This window comes from Hyaena hyaena, unplaced genomic scaffold (genome assembly GCF_003009895.1).
Source record: "Hyaena hyaena isolate Hyena2069 unplaced genomic scaffold, ASM300989v1 scaffold_157, whole genome shotgun sequence".
NCBI classification, from domain to species: Eukaryota; Metazoa; Chordata; class Mammalia; order Carnivora; family Hyaenidae; genus Hyaena; species Hyaena hyaena.
Window position 1 is genome coordinate 1,453,187 of NW_024080789.1, and position 21,807 is coordinate 1,474,993.

General features: G+C 57.6%; 1 protein-coding gene across 1 annotated transcript; it reads right to left on the reverse strand.

The window, feature by feature from the left end:
- Positions 1 to 522: 522 nt before the first annotated feature.
- On the reverse strand, positions 523 to 19,919 carry SLC6A7 (solute carrier family 6 member 7). Its single transcript, XM_039239430.1, has 14 exons — positions 19,797 to 19,919; positions 14,196 to 14,379; positions 12,436 to 12,567; positions 12,005 to 12,239; positions 11,509 to 11,647; positions 9,932 to 10,066; positions 8,584 to 8,687; positions 8,329 to 8,453; positions 7,337 to 7,449; positions 7,017 to 7,148; positions 6,452 to 6,551; positions 6,170 to 6,270; positions 5,573 to 5,740; positions 523 to 2,203 (listed from the first exon to the last, which is right to left on the reverse strand). The coding sequence occupies exons 1-14, from the start codon at positions 19,827 to 19,829 to the stop codon at positions 1,994 to 1,996; spliced, it is 1,911 nt and encodes a 636-aa protein (XP_039095361.1). The 5' UTR covers positions 19,830 to 19,919; the 3' UTR covers positions 523 to 1,993.
- Positions 19,920 to 21,807: the final 1,888 nt, after the last annotated feature.

Consider the following 21,807-nt stretch of genomic DNA (forward strand, 5'->3'; position numbering starts at 1 on the left):
TGTTAGCAGGAGTTTATTAATATCCCGAAATATGCAGCAGCCTTTCCTCCCCACCCCCAATCAAAGCCTTGGCAAACACCTAGGCTTAGCATTTGAAAGGCCCTGGGACTCTTTTATGTGACAAGGTCCATCAGGGGCGGTGGGGGTTAGCATCAGGAAATTCTTCCAGCCTGGGAAACTCTGGGCTCCTCCCAACCCTGGTCTTCTAGCCCCAGCTACACCTGCAGGTAAGGCGGGGAAGTAGCTGGGGAAAGGGGAATCTTGAGCATCTTCCCCTGGGTGGGCTTCAGTTTGCCTATATGTAATAATGTGGGTTAAGTTGTCTTCAAGGGCTTCCTCATCTTCACCACCCTTCCTCAGCCCACCCACCTACCATGGCCATAGCAAAATGGTAGAGGAAGGCTCCAGGAGACCCGGGGAAGCAAACAGCTGAGCCTCAGTTTCCTCATCTGTCCAACAGGAGCCGGAAAGCCCTATGCTGCCCACCTCACAGTCCTCAGCAGTAAGAAGGGATAAGCAGGATGACCTCATTGGTGTTTATTGACAACAAACCAACGGAACACATACGGGCTGGGGAGACAGCAGGAGAAAGATCGGGCACAGAGGCCGGCCCAGCTGCACGTGGGTGCCCCGCCCCGCTGGGGAGCACCGTGTGTGCGGAAGCTCTACTCAGGCATTCGCAGGCCCCACTCTCATCAGGTGACCAGGGGCGGGGGTGGAGGGCGCCCAGGACAACCCCTCCTGTGCCTGGGACTGAAGATGCAAGCCCTCTGGCCACGGGCCTGAGGAGTCAGCTGCCTTGGGCTCTCTGGCCCCACCCCCATGCCTGGGCCCAGGGACTCATGTCCTAGGGTAGGGTGGGCAGCATCAGGACCAGACAGCCACGTATGCAGACCATCTCCAAGACTCTTAGTTGCCTTGGTCGTCCATAGCCAAGGCCAAATTCCCAGCAATGCCTGGAGCTGGAGGAGACAGTGAGGGCCGCCAGGGCAGGGAGAAGGGGATGCAAAGGCTGGGGGTCCTGACTAGGACCCCTCACTGCCACCTCTCCACCTGTGTCCTCTGTCCTTATCGTGCCCAGGGCTCCCTACACCAGAGGTTGGGGGTCCAAGGTGGGAAGCTGTGGGCCCTTTTCTGGGGGGTGGGAGGGAAGTGTGGGGTCCTCCTCTTTTCCCCACCCCACCCCCTTACTCAGGCCACCGCCCCTCTTGCCTGCCCTCCACAGGCCCGCCTCCTTCACCCTGTACCCTCTGATCTACCCTGCACACTGACCCTGAAAGATATTCTATCTAAAGCATAACCAGATCATGCAAACCCCTGCCCACCCCTAGTCCCTCCTCCCCTCCCCCTCAGTCCCCCTGGACCCTGCTATAACCTGGTAACACCTTGGTCTCTGCCCCGGGCTTGAGGGGAGGCACAGGGGCTACATGGGGGCCTCCATCCCCTGCCCTCCTCTTCCTCTCTCCCTCCCAACTTGCCCCACCCTCCAGGGCCTTCAGGAAACCTGGCGGGCACCTGAGCCCACAGAGGTCCTTCTCCCGCTTGACTTGCTAACCCATGATGCCTGGGGCCTCGTGGGCCTTGCCTTGCCCTGAGGGTCCCTGCCCAGCTCAGATTCTGGCTGTTGGAAGTGCATGGGGCGGGCTCCCCTAGAAAAGGGAGGAGTCTGGGCCCTGAACAGACATGAGAAGATGCCGCCACCCGCCACATGAGAAAGGGAGCTGGTTGTCCAGTCCCCTCCGCCACGTGACCTTGGGCAAGTCCCTCCTCCCTGGCCTCAGTTCACCCATCTGCGAAACGAGGGCTGAGCTCTGAGTGGGTTTGTGCACGCGCGTGGAGAAGGTAGACGGAGGAGAGGCAGAGGCCACAGGAAAGGACTTGCACTGGGGACCAGCATCGCCGTGGCAACCTCCCACAGCCTCGGGGCCTCTAAGAACCCCGCAGGGCACAACTGCCCTTTGCGGCTGGGCAGGCTGTCCACCTGCTTCCCGTCTCACATCATAGACTCCTCCTCCTCGGCAATCTCGCGGTCCACCTCGATGGCAGTGTTCTCGAAGCTGGTGATGCCCCCGTACTTGCGCATGTGCACCATCAGTGGCTTGGGTGACTGGCTCCCCACTAGCGTGGCCACGTACATGCCAGTCCGGTTCTCCTCCAGCGACGGGCCCCAGTCCATGGCCGGTCGGCTGGCCTGCTGGAGCCGCTGCGGCAGAGCAAGGAGAGCGGTGAAAACAGCCGGTGCTGGTGGTGGAGTGCTCCTGGAGCCGGCACCAGGCGGAGACCTCACCACGTCACCCGGATCTGTCCTTGCAAGAATCCCAGGGAGCGAGTGTGGTAGCACTTCCCCAGGGGAGGAGTCACATGCCTGGATGGGAGTCCTGCTGTGCTCTAACAAGCTGGGTGGCCTGGGGGCACGGAATTTAAGCTTCCATGCTCATTTCCTCCTCTGTAAGCTGGGGGTCACGATGCCCTCACCCGCAGGCACTTAGCAGGGTGCTGGGAACAGAGTAAGGCCCAGTAGATGGCGGCTGCAAAGACTGTGATCCAGGAGCCCACTCTGGGGCCCTTGCCCTAAATGCTGAGTCCTAAGGAGCTGGGAGCTTCGGGGAAGAGCCTTGAGCCAGGAGAAGCGGGACAGGACTGTCCTGAGCCTCCAAATGTCTAACATTTGGCCTTGCTCTGACTCTGCTGACCTTTCCCTCTCAGGCTCCAGTTTCCATGGGAGGAGGGAGGTGACTAAGACAATGACTAAGTCTGGACGTTCTGGGGTTCCTCCCTTTGCAGGCTTCATTCCCAAAGCCTTCTGCCTGCCCTGCAGGGAGAAGAGCCCCAGAGCCCTGAAGGCCAATGGACCACCAACATTAAGTGCAGCCTGCTGGGTGCAGATTCAAGGAGGATAACGTGTGCAGCGCCCTTGGCCGGGGGCCTAGCACGGCTCCATACTCAAAGCAAGGTGACAGTTCCTGAGCTGTTGTAGAGTATGTCAGCCCACTGCCCAGAAACTTGCCAGCTTGTCATCTCACTTGGAAGGGAACCCAAAGTGCTACCACTGCCTCCATGTCCCGGCCCCTGTCTGCCTCTCTGACGTCAGCTCCGCCCACTCTCCCTCTCCCTACACCTGCTCTGATCCAGTCTCGCCAACCCCCTTGCTGCCCTCAAACAGGCCAGCCCCTCCTGCCTCAGGGCCTTTGCACGGATTGTCCTTCTGCCTGGAATGCTCTCCCCTTCAAAGTAGCTAGGTAGATCACCTTGTTGATCGGGTGTCTGTCCCCAGTGTGCTGCCTCTCCCCTCCCCCGCCCCCCAGAGGTCTTCCCAGCCACCCTGGCCGAAATACCACTTTCCATCATTCTCTATTCCTAAACTTGGGGGGTTTTTTCACTGGTTTTATTATTTTTTTAGTATAGCACTTACAACTACCTTCATGTATCTGTTTGTTTATTGTCTGTCTCCCCCATTAAAATACAAGCTCCCCAAGAGCAAGGACTTAGATCTGTTCCCAGCTGCACACTAGTGCCTAGCCCAAGGCTTCCTGACCTGAGTACCGTGAACATTTGGGCCTGCAGAGTCCCTAGGTAAGGGCTGTTCTGCACATGGAGGGTGCCTAGCAGAGCCCTGCCCTCTCCCAGCTGGAGGCCAGTAGCTTCCCCTGTGCACACTATCCTCTTACGAGAATCAAAATGCCTCCACACATTACCAAACGGCCTCCGAGGGCAAAATCACCCCTGTGAGAGTCCCTGGTGTGGAACAAAACATTCACCATGTTCCAGCCCTAAGCTAAATGTGGGCTTCTTCAATCCTCACAGTGTCCTTGGGAAAGGGGCATTGTGACTTTCATCCCCTACTCCCATAGATAGTATCTGGAAGTGAAGTTCAGCAAGGTCAGTCGACTTGCCCAAGGTCACTCAGTGGGCATCCTGGGGTCTGAGTCCATCCTAAACTTAAAATACTCTGCTTCTCTGCTTCTCATAGCTCTATGTCGGTGAGCCTCTTTTCTTCTCACAGCAACCCTTATGGCTAGGTATCACTGTCCGCACATTAAGGACAGAGGAAGCAAGGTTCAGAGAGGTGCGTTAACTTGCTTAGGGTCACACAGCTGGCAAAAGGCAGACCCCAGAAACTGCTAAAAGCCCTGGTTTCTGAAGGCGGGAGTCCAGAGCCAGGCAAGGAGCCCTGTGTAGTGCTCACCCCACAACAACATGGCCCTCTACCTGGCTGTTGGTGGCTGTGGGCTCAGGGCAGGAGGGAGGCACAGCAAAGCTTGGGAACCATGAACTTCCAGGGGGCTGGAACCCTCCACCTTAAGAAACACCCCTCTCCTCCTTTCCTTTGCAGACACCCTGGCTGTCAAGCAAGGAGGCAGGTTCCCCTTAGAAGTACAGGTGGGGCTTCTGAGGTTCAGAGAAGGCGAGGGGTTTGCTCCTAGTCACACAGCAGTTAGAGACAGAGTGGTGGGTGGACTCCAGGTCTGGCCTGTGGTCTGCGTGGTGCAGCCACAACCCACTCCTACAGGGGGAGGGCTCTGAGCCTCTCTCTAGGTGGAGATATGAAGGAGGGGTAAGGGACAGCTGTGGGGCCATGGAGCTCTATGGGGGGAGGGAGAAGCAGGGAGCTGGCAGGCAGGCTGGGGGCAGTGCTTAGAAGGGTGTGGGAATCTTGATTTGTAGCCAGTTCCACTGGTGTAAATACCCCACCAAGGTCAATTTCAAGTTATCACTGGCTTCACAACTGGCTCACGGTATCCCTGAATACTTAACAATTAGCTCTTATGAACCAGTGCTAGCTGGCTCCAGCACACATCGGATGGGATATGTCGGGTATATTTGGGGGTCCCTGGGCTCTCTCCAGGCCCCAGCAGCCTCACTCAGCTCTGCTTACTATGACAGCCTCTTGCCGCCAGAGAACTCCACACCCATGGCCTCGGAGTCCTGAGACTGCGATGAGGCTCAGAGAGGGGCAGGACACTGCAGTGGTCACACAGCATCCCAGCACACCCACTGGCCCACTCCCCTCTTCTGAGGCCTGCAGACTCCCATGCCCAAACCGCTTGCATTCTCTGTGCTTTCTAGATCTCTTCACAAAGCCTGGTGTGGGCAGGGCTCCCACCACCAGCCCATTCTCAGGTCCCCCGTGGGCTGACTCAAGGAGAAGAGTGACAGGCCACCCTCCGGGGGTCCCCTTGATGTTGCCTTCTGAACCCTGAGTTTCATAGGGAAGCTTTGGGCTGGTGACCGGAGTTCAGGTCCTGACCTCCGCCTGGCTCACAGTGGGACCCTGGACCATTCCTTTGGCCTCTCCCCAACACATGTGGACACAGGCCAACATCGGTGGTCTTTGGAGTGGTGTGCTCCCCCCTCAAAGGCCTCAAGTGGTACCCGGGGCCACCGGGCAGGGCCCGAAGCCCCTTGAGCCTGCCATACCCCGAGCAGGATTCACAGCTCAGGGTACTGGCTGGAAAGGCCTACTAGGCCCCAGATAAGGTGCCGGTGCAGACGTTTTCTGTTCTAGCAGGTGGGCCCGGGGCCGGCCCCAGGTCGGGAAGGCCAAGGGCAGACAAGGGCGGGGCAGACCTACCTCCCAGAGCGAGCCCTCCTCCCGGAGCACAGCCACCAGCATGCCGGCGGGGATCATGAGGCAGGACAGCAGGCCCATCAGGATGCCCAGCAGCTCTGCCCAGGCCGGGAATCTGTAGCTGCCGTACTCTGAGGGCTGGTACTTGACGATGCTGTAGACCAGCAGGGCCTGCAGGCGGGGCCCCAGCATCACAGCGGGCTTTCGCGGGCCCCAGGGCTTGGGGCAGCCCCGGTCTGCGCCACCCGAAGGCCTGAGACAGCCCAGCTCTGAAGCACCCAGCTGTGCCTGAACCGCTCCAAGTTCAAGGCCGAGAGAGCACGGACACACGGCAACACAGAAGCCCCAAAGCCCCAGCCCTAAGGCCCTGTGGCCTGAGAACACCCCACCCGTTTTGCTGACCAAAGGTAGGGCCAGGCCTAGCATGGCTACGACAGCTGGTGGGGACATCCAGGGGGATGGGAGTGGACCAAGGTCCTGGGGCCCACCCACCCCTCAGCCGCGACACAGGTGCACTCTTGGCCGGGGCAGCCCTACCAGCCTGAATGCCCAGAGCGGGGCCCTACTCTCAGCCCAGCAGCCTTCTTTCCCACCCGTTACCAGAAGCGTGGCCGGGGACAGGAACAGCCAGCAGGCCCGGAAGTACAGGCCCGGCTTGAAGCCCAGCATCATGTGGATGTCCCGGCAGAGCCTCTGGATGCCTGCACAGGGGAGGGGAGGAGAATGGCCCCACCGGCAGCCCCTCCCCCACCCCAGCTGCCCCCACTGGAGACCCCGGCCCTCAGGGACCAGGGACCCCGTGCAGGGTGGGGGGGCTCCAGAGGAGACACCCGTCCTCCCAGGGCGGGGAGCCTCACCGCCGCCTCCCACGGCCCCTCTCACCATACACCCGGGTGACGGCGAGGCACGTGGTAATCACCACCACCATTAGCCCGAAGCTGGCGCTGTAGTCATCCAGAAGCACCAGCCAGTACATGCCCCCCTGCAACACAAGGCACAGCTCTGGGGCCCTTTCGCCTTGCTCCCTGCTGCCACCCCTTCTCCAGGCAAGAAGGGGGCAGGAAGCCACCAGGCCAGCGGTGACGGCACGATGACAACAGGGTGAGTACGGTCTACCTGCCAAGCCCTTTGGACACATCATCTTACTTGAGTCTCACACCAAGCCTAGACATAGACTCTCATTTTGTTGGTGGGGAAACAGCCTTGGGGAGGAGAAGCTACTTGTCCTGAGGTCCTTCAGCAAGTGCACGAAGCCAGGGCTCACATACTTCTAAGCCGGGGCTCTGGGTCATAGACCAAGCTGCCTCTGGGGAGGGGGCCGGGGGTGGGCTGGCTTCCTCCTCAACAGGAAGAAGCAGGTAGCCCAGGGAATGCTCACAGACCTGCTGTGGGTGCCGGCCCCTGCCTCCCCCCGCTGGCCGCCCACCCACCCTGCAGCCCCACTCACGTCGGTGGTGAGGACCAGCCCCATCAGGTACATGGCCACGCAGATGAGCCCCGAGAACACAGCCTTCTTGGGCCGCAGGTAATATGGGAACTCGTCCGTCACAGCTGTCACAATAGTCTCCAGGAAGGCAAACTGGGGGGAGGGAGGGGGGTCAGAATTCCGCCCCCCCCATACCCTCGTGCACAGATGGTATGGTGCACACACACACAGTCACACATCTCACACAAAGACAGACATCACACACGGACACACACTGGTGCACGCCCGTCACAGACGCAAGCACACACCACAGGGGGCCCACCAGCACAAACACGGCTCACCTGGCTATCCAAGCCAAGAGTCAGGAGCATAAAGAAGAAAAGGAAGGACCAGAAGGGCGACAGAGGCAGCATGGTCATGGCCTGTGGGTAGACGACAAAGGCCAGGCCGGGGCCTGGGCCAAGGGCACGAAGAGTCAGCAGCCTAGGGCACGAGGTAGGCCGCCACACACACACCCAAACACATGTGGTCACTTACAGCCACTTGGCACGCCAGTATAGCCAAACCCAGAGGGGCACGCTAGCCACACGCTTCCAACACTTAACTCCTAGGATGCGGGCCAGTATACAGTTGGTGCTCAATAAACACAGAGTGATGAAATAAATAAATTATTAATTAATGTTATTAATTAATAATTAATTAATAAAATACATTAGTAATAAGTGCACGAGAGGCGCCTGGGTGGCTCAGCTAGTTGATCATCCGACTCTTGATTTCAGCTCAGGTCACGATCCCAGGGCTGTGGGATCAAGCCCCACATCGGGCTCTGTGCTGAGGGTGGATCCTGCTTAAGATTCTCTCTCTCGCTCTCTCTTCCCTCTCTCTCTCTCTCTCCCTTCCCTCCCCTGCTCTCTCTCTAAAATAATTTTAAAAATTAGTACACGAATAAACACAAGACCCAGTATAAACCTCACTCGAACATACGTATACCGTCACTTACACAAACAACCTCACTAACACACATACTCAGACACATCCCCTGGCACGAGACACTGATCCACATCCTCATGTGAACCCTCACTTCACTCACATAGACATCTTGACACAGGAAATGACTCACTTGGACAAACAAGGCGAGTTACTAAGATGTGACCATGCATAAGACAATCTCACACAGAAATTCATTCATCTCTAGACTCAGGTTAACACTCACCCCCTTCTGCACCCAGAGACCCGCAGAGATATGCACGCCGGACATGCCCGTCCGCAGCCTTGCCACTCCACGCGGGGCCCCCACGCCCCCTCCCCCACCAGGGCTGGCCGGCCCGCCCACCTGCTTTGGCCACTTGGTCCACGGGCACCCCCAGCTCCTGGGACATGTAGCCCAGCACGGAGAAGATGGCGAAGCCGGCCAGGATGCTGGTGACGGCGTTGCCCAGGGTGACGATGAAGGTGTCTCTGCCGGGAGAGGTCCGGGCACAGAAGTCCAGGCCACAGTGAGCTGTACCTGCCCGTGCCCCGGGAGGCCCGCCCTGGCCAGCCACTCTCCTCCCTGCTTGGGCCTCGGGGTCTGCGAGGCGGCACTGACCTATAGATGTTCTGGTGAAACGTATTGTAGGAGGCGAAAGTGAGGAGGCCCCCGAAGCCCACGCCCAGGGAGTAGAAGATTTGAAGAGCAGCTTCGATCCACACCTGCAGCAGCAAGGATGCAGATGGAGAGAGAAGGGAAGAGGGCACACACCCGCCGCGTCCAGAGGGCCAAGAGAAGGGGAGGAAGGAGGCGGTGTGAGAGCAGGTCAGCAGGCCCAGGGATGGCGTGGTGAGGAGCCTGGCACACACGTGACATGGGCCGGGAGCAGACCCTGCTCCAGCACTCACACTGAAGGACTGGGCTAAGTCCCTTTCCCTCTCTGGGCCTCCATTTCCCCATCCAGGATCTAGATGATCGCTAAGCTCGGTCCAGTTCTGAAGGCAGTAGTGTCTTAGGTAAATTCTCAGTAGATTCACATTGACAAGAAGCCCGTGGAGCCCCTTTCATCCCTCCCTGGATTGGAGGGACCTGGGTTTGATTCTAGCTCCCCCACTTCCTAGCTGTATGGCTGAGGCACGCCATGTCTTCTCCCTGAGCCTCGGGTCCCTCCTCTGAAATGAGGGGATAGAGAGAGGAGCTCCCTTACAGGGTGGTGCTGAGGATCGATGACCACATATGTGCAAAGTGCTAGGGCACGGTCAGGCGGGCATCCATTAAATGAGAAATGTTAAATCTGTCAGTACCGTTGTTTCTATAATCACAACTGCCCTCCTTTTGGGAGTCAGACAGATCTGGGTTGGAATTCCAGCTCTGCCACTCCCTGTGACCTTAAGCTTATTACTCTTTGGGGTCTCAGTTTCTTCATCTGTAAAATGGGAGAATAATGTCTTCCATTTTATTTATTTATTTTGAGAGAGAGAGTGTATGCATGTGGTCGCACATGTGGGGGAGGGGCAGACAGAGATCATTCCAAGCAGGCCCCACACTGTCAGCGGGTACTGTCAGCACAGAGCCCAACAAGGGGCTCGAACTCAGGAACCACGAGATCACCACCTGAACCAAGATCAAAAGTCGGACACTTAACCGACTGAGCCACCCAGGTGCCCCTTAAGGTATATATTTTTTTAGTACTCTCTATATCAAATGTGGGGCTCAAACTCACGACCCCAAGATCAAAAGTCGCACGCTCCTCCGACTGAGCCAGCTACGAGCCCCGGAGTAACTTCTGCCTCGCAGGATGGTGAAGAATAAATGGAAAAGACACACAGTGTCGAGCACAGAGCAGAGCCCAGGGTCTGGCAGTGGGGGCCCACCACACGGAAGATTCCTACCCCCGGGCTCCTTCCTTCTACTCCCTGGCTCAGGCCTGACCCCTCCATCCGCACCCCAGCCCCAGGGGCCTCACCTTGGACGACAACAGATGGTGGAACTGAGGGGTGAGATAGAACTGGACACCCTTCCAGGCCCCTGGGAGGGTGACTCCTCGGACCAGCAGCATAAGCAGGATGAGGTAGGGGAATGTGGCCGTGAAATATACCACCTGAGGCACAATAAGTGGGGAGAGAGGGCAGGGCTGACCTTCCTTCTACCCTGCTCCTCTCCCAGAAATCCCCATGTCACCTAACTCTCCTCCCCAGCCTTTGGGTAGGCTGAGAAGAGAAGGGCCATCACCAATGAAGCCTCTCTCTCCTTTCCTGCGCCCCTCCCCCCGCACACAGATCCCTCCGCAAAGTCCTGTCGCCGCTTCCCAAGGCGTCCCTGACCCACCCACTCTCTCCAGCTCTGCAGCGTCCCAGTCCAGGACGCCCTTGTCCCTTGCCCCGAAGCCTGGCTTACGGGGGCCCACGCATCCACTCCCCCTGCCCCCAGCCCAGACAAGCCCACCCGGCCTGGTCAACAGCCACTGGCCATTCCCAAATGCCCCTCCACCTGTCCCCAGACCTCCGGCCACTTCCTCAGCAAATGCCACCAGGTCTCAAGCTCGTCACTGCCCCGACTTGCACCCTGATTACTTTTTCCCTCTTTCTCGTTGGTCTTGACCCTACCTTTCTAGTCTTTCTTTTGGTTCTGTTCTTCGCAGGCAACACCCCCCAGAATTTTGTGCAGGGACAAGTTCTAATTTACAAATAATTGCGTAAACCACTCGGAAGGTTTCCAGGTCTTTCTATAACAGCCTCATGGTCTTTCCCACCCTTCATAATGGCAGGTGGGCATCCGTGGCTTTGGCGTCCTCACATCCATCGGGCTCCTCCAGACCCCAGACCCCTGACTTTCCCTTGCTGGGGCTGACTCCGCTCCCAGCTCCAGAGGGGGGCGCCTGCCCAGGCCCTGCCCAGCAGAGCACCCCACCCTGCTGGCCACAGGGGCTGGTTCAGGGACAGGTACGAGACCCAGCCTACACAGTGAGACTCAGTTCCAGGATTTTTGAGAACGGAGCAAGTCCCACCTTTCACTAAGCAGGTAAGATGGAAGGCAAAAGCTGCTAAGGGGAACCCCATAAAGAATGGAGCCCGAGAAGGAAGCCAATTGGAGGAAAGCGTTCCTGAGAGACCAAGAGAACCAAATTCCTGACAACATCCTTTGAACCCCTGGACCCAGCCGTACCTGATGCACACCCTCCAGACTTTCCTATTGAGTATGACCCCTGGGTTCTGGCCAGTTAACTCTGACTCATACACCCACCTTCCAAGCATTCGACAAACACACGTGGAGCCTCTTCAAAGTGCCAAGCACTCGGTTAGGACAAACTTGAGTAACAGATCGGTCCTATCCTTGGCAAGTTTCTAGCCACCATCCGTCCTTACCGCCACATCTTTCTTCCTCCCCCTCCCCAATCCCTCCCCTCCCCGCCCCCATCCCTGCCCCCAACCTCTTCCCGGTTTAAGTCTATTCATCCTCTCAGGCTCAATCCACGCCCTGCCTCCTCCAGGAAGCCCTCACCCCTACCAGTGCCTCAGGCCCCTAGGGCCACCAGGGCTTTACCTTGCCGGAGGACTTCACGCCCTTGAGGATACAGAGGAACACGATGACCCAGGCCAGCAGCAGGCAGAGGCAGAGGCTCCAGCGGATCTCCCCGGGACTGCCGATGCCGCGGCTGCCTTGGATGTGGAGGACATAGCGGCTGTGCGGGATGAAGATCGGAGAGTCCTCTGGTCACCCTGCCACGCGCCACCCACATGGGGTAAGGCCGCGGCCAGCAAGGCTCCTGCACCGCGGTCATCAGCGTCACGATGATCCGCCAGCACTCACTCAGCAAGATTATCCAACAGGCTGGACGGCACGATCATCCCTTCTTTCCCCTAATCCTCATAACGCCCCTCAGAAATACTGTCATCGCCCCCACGTCAAGGGCCAAACCCACATCAGAAGCCAGATATAGCGGGTAAGGTGCGCAGCTGGTCACGGAAGAGCCGGGGTTAGAACCGGCGACCAGCCTTCCGCCGGCCGCCCGGCAGCCGGGGGCCCACGGCGGCCTCACCTCCAGTACTCTTCGCTGGGGCTGACGGTGCCCGTGAGGTTGAGGGGCAGGGCTCCATTGCCGTGCTTGGAGCCTCTGTGCTCGAGGCAGAGGTCCGTGTTCCACCAGTTGCCGCAGTGCCCCCAGGGCAGGTTGCTGGTGAGGGAGGCGAAGAGGTAGAAGAGGACGTAGGCGATGATCATGTTGTAGTAGATGGCCACCAAGCCTACGATGAGCAGCATGGCGGCGCCGGCACCTGGGGGGCAGGGGGAGGCGAGTGGGGGCTGCCCTCAGGCCAAGGCCTCCTGCAGGCCAGGCTGCCGCGCGGCCTCCGGAAGCCATCCCCTCTCTGAGCTTCACTCCCCCCTCTGCCTAGAGCTGGGGGGGGGGAAGGGGGACAACTTCCCTGCCTCTCCCAGGTCCAGACCCTTCCCGGGACGCTGAGGCCTCACCTTTGAAGAGGGGGCTGATCTTCCAGACGGCCAGGGGTCCCAGGCTGGAGAACTGGCCCAGGGAGAGCTCGAGGAAGAAGAGGGGGATGCCACAGATGGCCAGCATGAGGAAGTAGGGCACGAGGAAGGCGCCTGCGAGGAGGAGGGGGTGGGGGACGGTGTCAGGACGGTTGGCTCACCTAAAGGCCAGCCCCAGGCCCGCCCCGCCCCTGATGGCCCCTGCCCACAGACCCCTGTGACGGGGCAGGTGTCCTGGAACTGTCCTTTTATGCCAGCTCACAGAGGACCAAGGGGGCTGGTGGGGATTTACTCACCTCTGCAGCCCCAGTGCCCAGAGCAGGGCTGGGCCCAGAGCAAACACTGAATGAATGAACGAATAAAGGAGAACTTCCCTGCCGGAGAGAAGTGCAAACTCCTCAGTAAGGACATGAACGCACACCTGCCCAATCTGGCCCCAATCTACCTTCCTGCATCCTCTTGGCCACGCCCCCTCAGATGCCTGTGGCTGCCACCATGGTCCCGAGTGCCCAGCATCCCTCCCCATTTGCTTCTTGTACTGGCAGCCATGCCCTTTACAGAACTGCCCCCCACGATAGGGCTCTGGAAGGGCTCTCACTCACAAGAGTCACCCCGCCCCACTCCCTCTGGGGTATGTATCCCAAGCCAGTTGGAGACCTTCCCTGCAGTCCTATATAGATCCACTCAGAGAGAACAACAGTTCTGAGGATAAAGTCATTCCAGAGATGTCTGTGGCCGCTCCAGCCCAACCTCAAGGAGGGAGCCTGTCCCAGCAGAAAATGACATTGGTACCCAGAGAGAAACAGAACCGGGAACCAGGGAAAGGGAGAGCCAAGAGAAATGTGGCCATGAGCGAGCTGCTACAGCATCTGTGGCCAGCTACAGCCCTACACTTCCCGGTCACAGCAATTCATCGTTTCCTTGCCTCCTCTGCTCCTATTTGGATTTCTGTCACTCTGCCAATAGGTGTTTCTTCAGTGAGTTTGACAGAAACAGGAAGAGGCTTCGAGGGTGGGTGGGAGCATAATGGCTCTGGAGAAGGCAGTCCTGGGGGTGGAATGTTGGGTCGGCCACCAGATGACCCTGGACAAGAAACTTGGCCTTCCCAAGCCTTGGCCGTCAGATCAGGACACCGGTGCCTGCCCGGGAGGGCTGTCATCAGGGTTCCATAAGAGAACACCAAGCCGGGGGCCTGGCAGATGCTGTGTTCAACCCCAGCTACTGTTAATGAGACACAGAAGAGTCACTCGATGGCGAAGCAGGGACACAGAAGATGTGTTTAAGGTGGGAGAGACTTCACGTCTGCAGTCTGAATGAAAGGGACCAGGAGAGGAGGACACACCAAAGATTTGAGAGTGAGAAGGACACCTGATGAGTGAGGTGCTGGAGGGGGTGGGGAAGAGGAGGGGATGGGAGAGCTCTGAAAGCACAGCGATTGCTGACAGGCAGACAGAGGCTGCTACCAGGAGCAGAGGCAGCCTCTCTGCCCATCTCTCAGGGCTCAGGAAGGGCCAAGGCTTTGGGGGAGAGCTGAGGGAATCCTCACGGGGCATGAGAGAGACAGAGGAGGGGATGGGTGATGAAAAAAAAGACAACGCAGAGGGAGGGAGGGAGCATCTTCCAGCCCCGTGTCACTGCTTTCAATTCTGCCCAAGGTCACGTACGAGATGGTGGCCAAGGCCACTTAAAACCTCACTCCACCCCAAGCCTTGTGCCCCTCAAGCAGGCCCTTGGGCCCCTACCTCCTCCGTTGGTGTAGGCTCGGTAGGGGAAGCGCCACACATTCCCCAGGCCCACACAGTAGCCGATGCAGGAGAGCAGGAAGTCCAGTTTGCCCGTCCAGTTCCCCCGGTCGGCGGCAAAGTCCACATCCAGGTCTATATCACCCTGGTCACTGGGGGTCATCAGCAGGTCTGGGGTAATGGGCTGCCAGTAAGAGAGACCCATGAGGTGAGGGATAAAGGTGAGGCCAGGCTGGAATTGGAACATGTCCCGCCCCAAACCAAAATAAGAATATAACATCAAACCAGGCTAAATGCAAAGATACTCTCCTGGCTGGGGAAAACCAACCGCCCTCACCCGGGCGAACATGGGCACATGCAGGAGCTTCTCCGGGAACCACAAACTGATGAGGCCAGAAGGGTGGCGCAGGCACTAAGAAGGCAGCCTGGATCTTAGTTTGGTTCACACAGAGGTCAAACCAAAGGACGGTCCCATGTCAATGACGATGATGATGATGATCTTAATGATGGTTATCCTGTATTGAGCTCTTACTACGTGCTCGGTGCACTAAACGTTTCACCTGATTTCATTCTCAAAATAACTCTATGAGCTAAGTAAGTACTTGTCGAAGCACCACTTCAATCCTGAGGAACATCGAGGCTCAGGGAGGTGTCAGGACAGACGCAAGGTTTTAGGGGGCTGGCTGGCGGAGGGCTAGGTCTCAGGCCCAGAGCCTCCCAACATGGGGGCCCATGTCTTCAACTGTTGGTGCTGGCCTTTTTTTTTTTTTCAATGTTTTAAAATTTTTATTTATTTTTGAAAGCGAGAACGAGAGTGCAAGTGGGGGAGGGGCAGAGAGAGAGGGACACACAGAATCTGAAGCAGGCTCCAGGCTCCAAGCTGTCAGCACAGAGCCCGATGCAGAGCTCGAACCTACTAACTGTGAGATCATGACCTGAGGCGAAGCCGGATGTTCAACCGACCCAGCCACCCAGGTGCCCCTGTGTGCTGGCCTTTTTTTTTTTTAATTTTTTAAAAATTTTGTTTATTTTTGAGAGAGAGAGATTATGAGCAGGAGAGGGCCAGAGAGAAAGGGGAACACAGAATCTGAAACAGGCTCCAAGCTCTGAGCTGGCTGTCAGCACAGAGCCCGATGCAGGGCTTGAACCCACAAACTGTGAGATCATGACCTGAGCTGAAGCCAGACGCTCAACTGACCCAGCCACCCAGGTGCCCCTGGGTGCTGGCCTTTTGCTGCTCTATTCTGGGCACCATATTTTAAGAAAGACACAGACAGCTTGGAGCACGTTCACGGGGCAGGTGGCCAGATGGGAAGGTGTTCAGAAGTAGTCATGGAGGACAGGGGAAGAAGTGGGGGCCCTTAGCATAGAAAGAAGGGGACTTGGACTGAGGGAGGAACTGAATTCATACTCTGGTGGCTCAGGGAGGCCTATGGAGGGCTGTGAATTTTAGTTCATGAGCAGAAAGAGGCTACTGAGTTCTGATCTATCTCAGAACGTCATAATCTTCCTGTCGTTACAGGAGAGATACGTGCACAGAGGGGAACAGAAACCCTTAGGGACACAGAGTGGTCCCTAAGATCGCTTCCTGCACTTCCAGGAGGGCGGGGAAGTGCCCTGGGGATTCTCCCATCAGACTGGGGCTGGGAATGGAGGCCCTCCTCCAGCTGCTTAGAATGCTGGCCCTGGGGATGGTAGTAAGGCTAAGCTGAGGGCCTGCAGGGGAGCCCAAAGATGCAAAGATAACTATCTGAAATTCAGGGAGCAGTTCCCTAAGTGTCTCCTGGAATGGGTCAGAAGAAAGGGACAGCCACACCCCTCCTGCTTGCCTCTGAAATTCAGACCCAGCACAGAGAAGGATGGAGCTGCGAAGAAGGCCGGTTATAGAATAGCATCATGGTTTGGAGAGAGGAGAAAGAATGCCCCGCTTCCTGCTCAGCAATGGTTGTGGGAGAACAGTGATATCCCTGGGCTGGGAGTCAAGAGACTACAATCCTAGTCCCAGGTCTGTGCCCCTTCATGGTGTGACTTTAGGAAAGAGTTTTTGGAGCCTCCGTTCCCTCATCCAGACACAGAGGGGATGGATTGAACACATCAGTGTTTCCAAAAACACATCCCTTTGGGTGTTCATAGGTGCTAAGTGTGGCAAAAAGGAATCTTGAGTCAAAGAAGTTTGGGAAGGGGTGGCCTGGATGGCTCAGGTGGCTAAGCATCAGACCCTTGATTGTGGCTCGGGTCATGATCTCACAGTTTGTGAGTTTGAGCCCCGAGTTGGTCTCTATGCAGGTATCGCTGACAACGCAGAGCCTGCTTCGGGTTCTCTCTCTGCCCTCCCCCTCCCCACACTCTCCAGGCATGTGCATCCTCTCTCACTTTCAAAATAAATAAGTAAACTTAAAAAAAAAAAAAAAAGAAGAAGAAGTTTGGGAAACTCTGGGTTAACACAAATCAAAAGTTTTCTTTACTGCAGGACTTGTCAGATCCTTTAATGGACCTTTAATGGACCAATCACCCACTGTGATTCTCCAAATAGGGACTAGAACACACAGTATTCTGCAATTCTGTTTAAGAAAAGGGTTGTAAGAAACTAGTGTGCTAAGTTTTACTCAGAGAAATGTAGGTCTATCTACTAGTCTTCTGGCTCTAATGGTCTGTGAGAGAGGCTTCACCAGACATTTACAGGGGTTGAAGACCAGATCAGATCGTAGCACAGGGACTCAGTAATGAGTTATTTTTTTCCCCTAAAATTCCCCTTCCTGGCACCAGCCAGGTAGGTGTCTACACATAAATTAGTTGGTGACAGAGGAGGCTTTGCAGGGATAAGGATGGTGAAGGGAGAGCGCAGGTGTCACAGGACTGGAGGTGTCTGGCTGCGGTGACAGGGTCAGAGCAATGGGTTCAGGTGACAGAATGGGGGTAACAGTACTGCGGTGACTCTCATTGACAGCGGCAACCACAGTAACGATCCTGCCAGAGGCTGGCTATTGGCCAGAGGGGCAGTGGTAACAAGGACATCATCACTGGCGATGGCGATAATGATGAAAAGCGTGAAAAAGCCACTTCTGCAGTAATTGGGCTTGCGGTGATCTCAGACACGCTGGGCTGAGGGTGGCAGCGGCCCCCAGACCCATCTGAAGTCCGCTCCTGCCCCTCCGATGCCCCTTTCCACAAGGTCCCTCCCCAGCTGGGACCCCTGGCCTTCTGGAATCACCCCTGCCAGGTGAGCTCCAGGAGGGACCGAGGAGCAGCTAGTTAACACTGGCCCCTGAAATGGGGTAGTGTGACAGGCCAGTCACTGTGTGACACCCCCCTCCCCCCACCCTGTTCAGGCCAGCTGGCAGGAGGGCCCAGTAATGAGGTTCCTCTGATCTCTCCTGAGAAGCTGCTGCCCTTTCTCTGCTCACAGTCCCGGCTCTCTGTTTCCATGGCGACAAGAGTTCTAGGAGCAGGATGCTGCCAGCTCTTCGGTCCCCCACCTCCCCCAATCAGGGGGAAGCCTGCTCCGGCTCCAGGGACAGGGGATTGGGTCCTCCAGAGATGAGCCAATCTGGAGCCCCCAACCCCACCATGGCTGAATCCCAGGAGGCTGGGGCAGCCCTAGGGGATGGCTGGGTGACAGGCAACTAAATCAATGGGGCAGGGTTGGAAGCTTAATGAGTCGCTTCACACTTCCGCCTGTCTGTGAAGCTCCCACCCCCGATCCCCCTGCCCCGCCTATCCCCAGTCACGCAGAAACAGAATCGTGGGTTTGCCAGACCTGCACCCCATCTTTTAAGGACCAACAGATGTAGGTCACTAGTGGTGGCAGGGACCGGAGGAGGTTAGCCTGCCTCAAGCCGAGGCTCTCAGACCTTCTTCAGGATGAGAGAGAGACAATGGAAATGTGGAGTCTAACTTCATCCTTGTGCAGATGAAGAGACTGAGTTTCGGGAAGGAAACAGGTGAGCCCAAGGTCAAATAGCAAGGGCAGCGTACGACCTGAACCTACACCCCCTGACTTTCAGCCGAGTGCTCATCTCTGAACACTGCTGTTGCTTTGCTGGGACCTGACATTCTTCACCCCCTGCCCCATTCACCTTGAGACCAAGGGAGGGGACACAGAGGCCAGGTGGCCCCGCCCGTGCCCTGTTGGTCCGAGGTTACTGAACCCGTCTTTAGGAAAGCAGCTAGCTGTGTGCCTCTCCCCCAGGTCTGTTTCTCCCTTGTCTATAAAGTGGGGAGAGTGAGGCCTAGCCCCCAGAATTTTTGGAGCATTACATGAGATAAGGCTTTATAGATATATAAATAGTATATAAATATTACTATTTACGTACTGTGTGGTCTGGTGGCAACAGAGAGGGGAGGAAGGGAAAGGGGAGAGAGTAGGAAGATGGAAAAGAATGGGGGACAGGCCCCAAGAAGACCCAAGGGACCACCAATGGCCCCAGGAAGTCACTCATGTCAGCGAATAGCAAAGCTCCACTTACCACAGTGGTTCCCCACCCAGCTGCAGGGGCGCAGAGCGTGAACTGGGGCGGGTGGGGGGGGGGGGTTGAGGTCCATAACACCACCCCTGTGAGCTCTCTCTCACAGCTACACCTACCAGCCCCTGGGGAGTCACCACATCCCCCACCCCCGACTCAGGGACAGTGGCACCTGCTCTGGTGCCTTAACACTGGAGCTGGATCAGCATATGATAGTCCAGGTTAGACAACGGGCTTGCCCAAAGTCACAGGGTAAGTGGCATCTGCAGAAATAGTGCCCAGGAGTTCTGACTCCTGGGCGGGGACTGATTCTATTAAGCCCAAAGCGAGAAAACTTGACCCAACGCGGGCTACTTGGCTGGGAGGTCCAACTCCACAGGGGGAGCCGGGGAGGGGCTGAGGACGCGGGCCTTGGGCTCCAGGAACACAGGTTTGTCCGCCTCTGTGGTGCCAGCTTCCACCCCACGCCCATATCCCTTGGGTCTCCCGTTTCCTCCCCCCCCCGACCCCCGCCTCTGCCGTGGGGCAGCCTGGGGTCTTAGCAAGGAAGCCAGAGCTGGTGGGGAGGAAGCAGGTGGCGGACACCCGCAGGGCAGAAGCACGGGCTGGAAAGATAGCGTCCCCTGCTGGCTCTCCGCGGCTGCTTCAGTGTAGAGCGCACGTATGAGGACCAGGGCGGCTCCCCGCCCCCCATCCCTGAAATCAGTGCAGCTCAAGGCTGGCCCTCCGCTATTCTTACATCCCCAACCCCAGTCAGCCCCTGGAGGAAACTGGTTGGGGACTGGGGAGGGGCGGGCGCCTGGCCCCAGTCGCCTCACCCCTTGCCTCCTAGGGTTGCAGACACCTGTTCGAAGGACCCGGCCCAATGAACCTCAGACCCTTCACACGACATCCCGACCCCCAGATGAGGAAGGTCGTGTAGACAACCCTGCCCCCAACCCCACCTCACCCCCCCACCCCCGGCAGACCGTGACCCCGCCCCTCCTCACAATCTAGCTCAGTCCGGACTCCCCCAGTGCCCAGAACCGGTCCCGGCGCCCTCTCCGACCCTCCCGGGGCCTGGATGGGGGCGGGCCTCCGCACTCCTCCCTCAGGTGTGCCCCCGCCCCTGTGAACGACCCCCGTCTTCGTGTCCTACCTTGCGATGGTGAGCTCCCTGGAGCTTCTTCATCTTGGAGGGCGGGTCACCGGGGCTCCCCGGCTTGGCTTCCCCTGAGAGCGGAGAGCGAGCGAGGGAGCCAGAGACCGCGCTGCCCGCCGGCCGCCGCGACTTTGCCCTGGCGGCTCCCGCGCACCGGCTGGGGGGGCGCGGGCTCGGGCGCAGGCGCTGCCGTCTGTCGGCTGCGGGCGTGGGGCGTGGGGCGTGTGGGGCGCGGGCCGGGCGCCACGGACGCCCTTCCTTTCCCTGCGCAGCGCCCAAGGCTGGGGAGGGGAGCACGGCTGCGCCCGCGTATGCACCCAGACAGACGGCTGGCTGACGGACGGACAGCCGAGGTATGCGCGCGCCCCCGCACGCAGAGCTGCGGATTGGAGGGGCCGCGAGCGCGGGAGGAGGGGGGTCGCGACAGAAACCCTCGGAGGGATGGAGGCCCTGGCCACCACCGTCTCCTGCGTGACCTTGGGCAAGTAACCTGCCCTCTCTGGGCCTTCCTTTCCCAGTTGGGCAGCGAGAGGAAGGCCACGTGCATGGACACTAACAGCCGGGTTTTAGGTTCCAGGGACCCAGTGCCCCCTCTTTGCTGTGTGACCTTGCCTACATTACTTAAGCTTGCCGTGCTGTCTCTTCATCCGGAGAATGGGGTTAAGAATCTTCCCTCCCTTACAGTGATGTGAGGAATCCAGGGAGACTGGCATAGAAAACATGCCTGGCACATAGTAGGGGCTCAGCTGACCTGTACTGACTGACTATAGGTTTCCAGCTTCTTCTGCCAACTAAAGGAACAGCGGCCATGAATCAGATATTTTCCAATCACCCACTCTACCTGCATTTATTGTGCCGGATGCTGGGCTAGGTCCTATTATCTCCACACAGTGACCCCGAGAGACAGACGGTGCCATCCCTAGTTTACAGATGAGGAAACTGAAGCGGAGAGGTTGAGTCAAGGTCACAGAGCTAGTGAGTGACACCAGTGACAGAGTCAGGCATCATGGACCTTCTGGGCTAGTGGAGGTCTTGAACGTTCCTCCTTTGCCTGGAATGAAAAGAGACAGGGAGGTTGGGGCAAGAATAGACAGGGCAAGCATCGCCGTGTTGTACAGATGGCTTGTGACTTTGATCATGAGCCTCTGGGTTCCTCCCACCAGCACTGTGACCTCAGGACTGTTAGAATTTCACATCTCTAAGCCAAGCCATCAGCCACCCCGTGCCTGACTGACCTCCCAGAGCAGTGCGAGGGTCCGCGTGGGCTGTGACTGGGATGGGGAATTATTAGCTAGAAAGTTCGTGTTCATTGCTCTATGGGACTGAACTGGTATAAGCTAGTGGACAGGCATATGCATTACGAACCATGCCCCTTTCACTCAAAGCTGTCCCAGTTCAGACACTAAAGCACAGCGTTACCCCATCATCAGCCAACATGGGGAGGCCTTTGGGGAAGTGAGGATAATGGTCTGCTGCCTCTCACACCCCTGGAGCCTGGGAGGAGGCAAGACCAGCTGCTCCTTTCTCTAAGCCTGGTCTCAAGGGCAGGCGGGGGGCTCTTCAGATGTAGGACGAAGGAGCCCTTGGCACCTGAATGTGAAGGGAAGGAACGCTCATTGAACCCTACTCTGTTCTTGACGAGCGCTTCTATCCAATATCTAATTTGTACTTCTTTCCAACAGCCTGGGAAGACAGGTTTGGGCATCCCCATTTTGCACCCGAGGAACCTGTCTCAGAGGAGAGAAGTCATGTACCCAAGGTCACACAGAGCACAGAAGCTCTGGGATTTGGAGAGAAGCCAAGAAGGCAAAAACCAGCAGCTCCTGAATCCAGGAAGGCCCAGACAGGACCCCCCACCTTCCCTAGGGGCTGTCACCTCTTTTCTTATAGGACAGGCTGAAGCTTTACTGAACTACCCCCTCCCATTGGTACCTGGGTTTCATTAGACCTGGTGGAAGGTCCAGAGAACCACAGGAAGAGAGTATAGAGGGGAGGCATCGACTCAAGA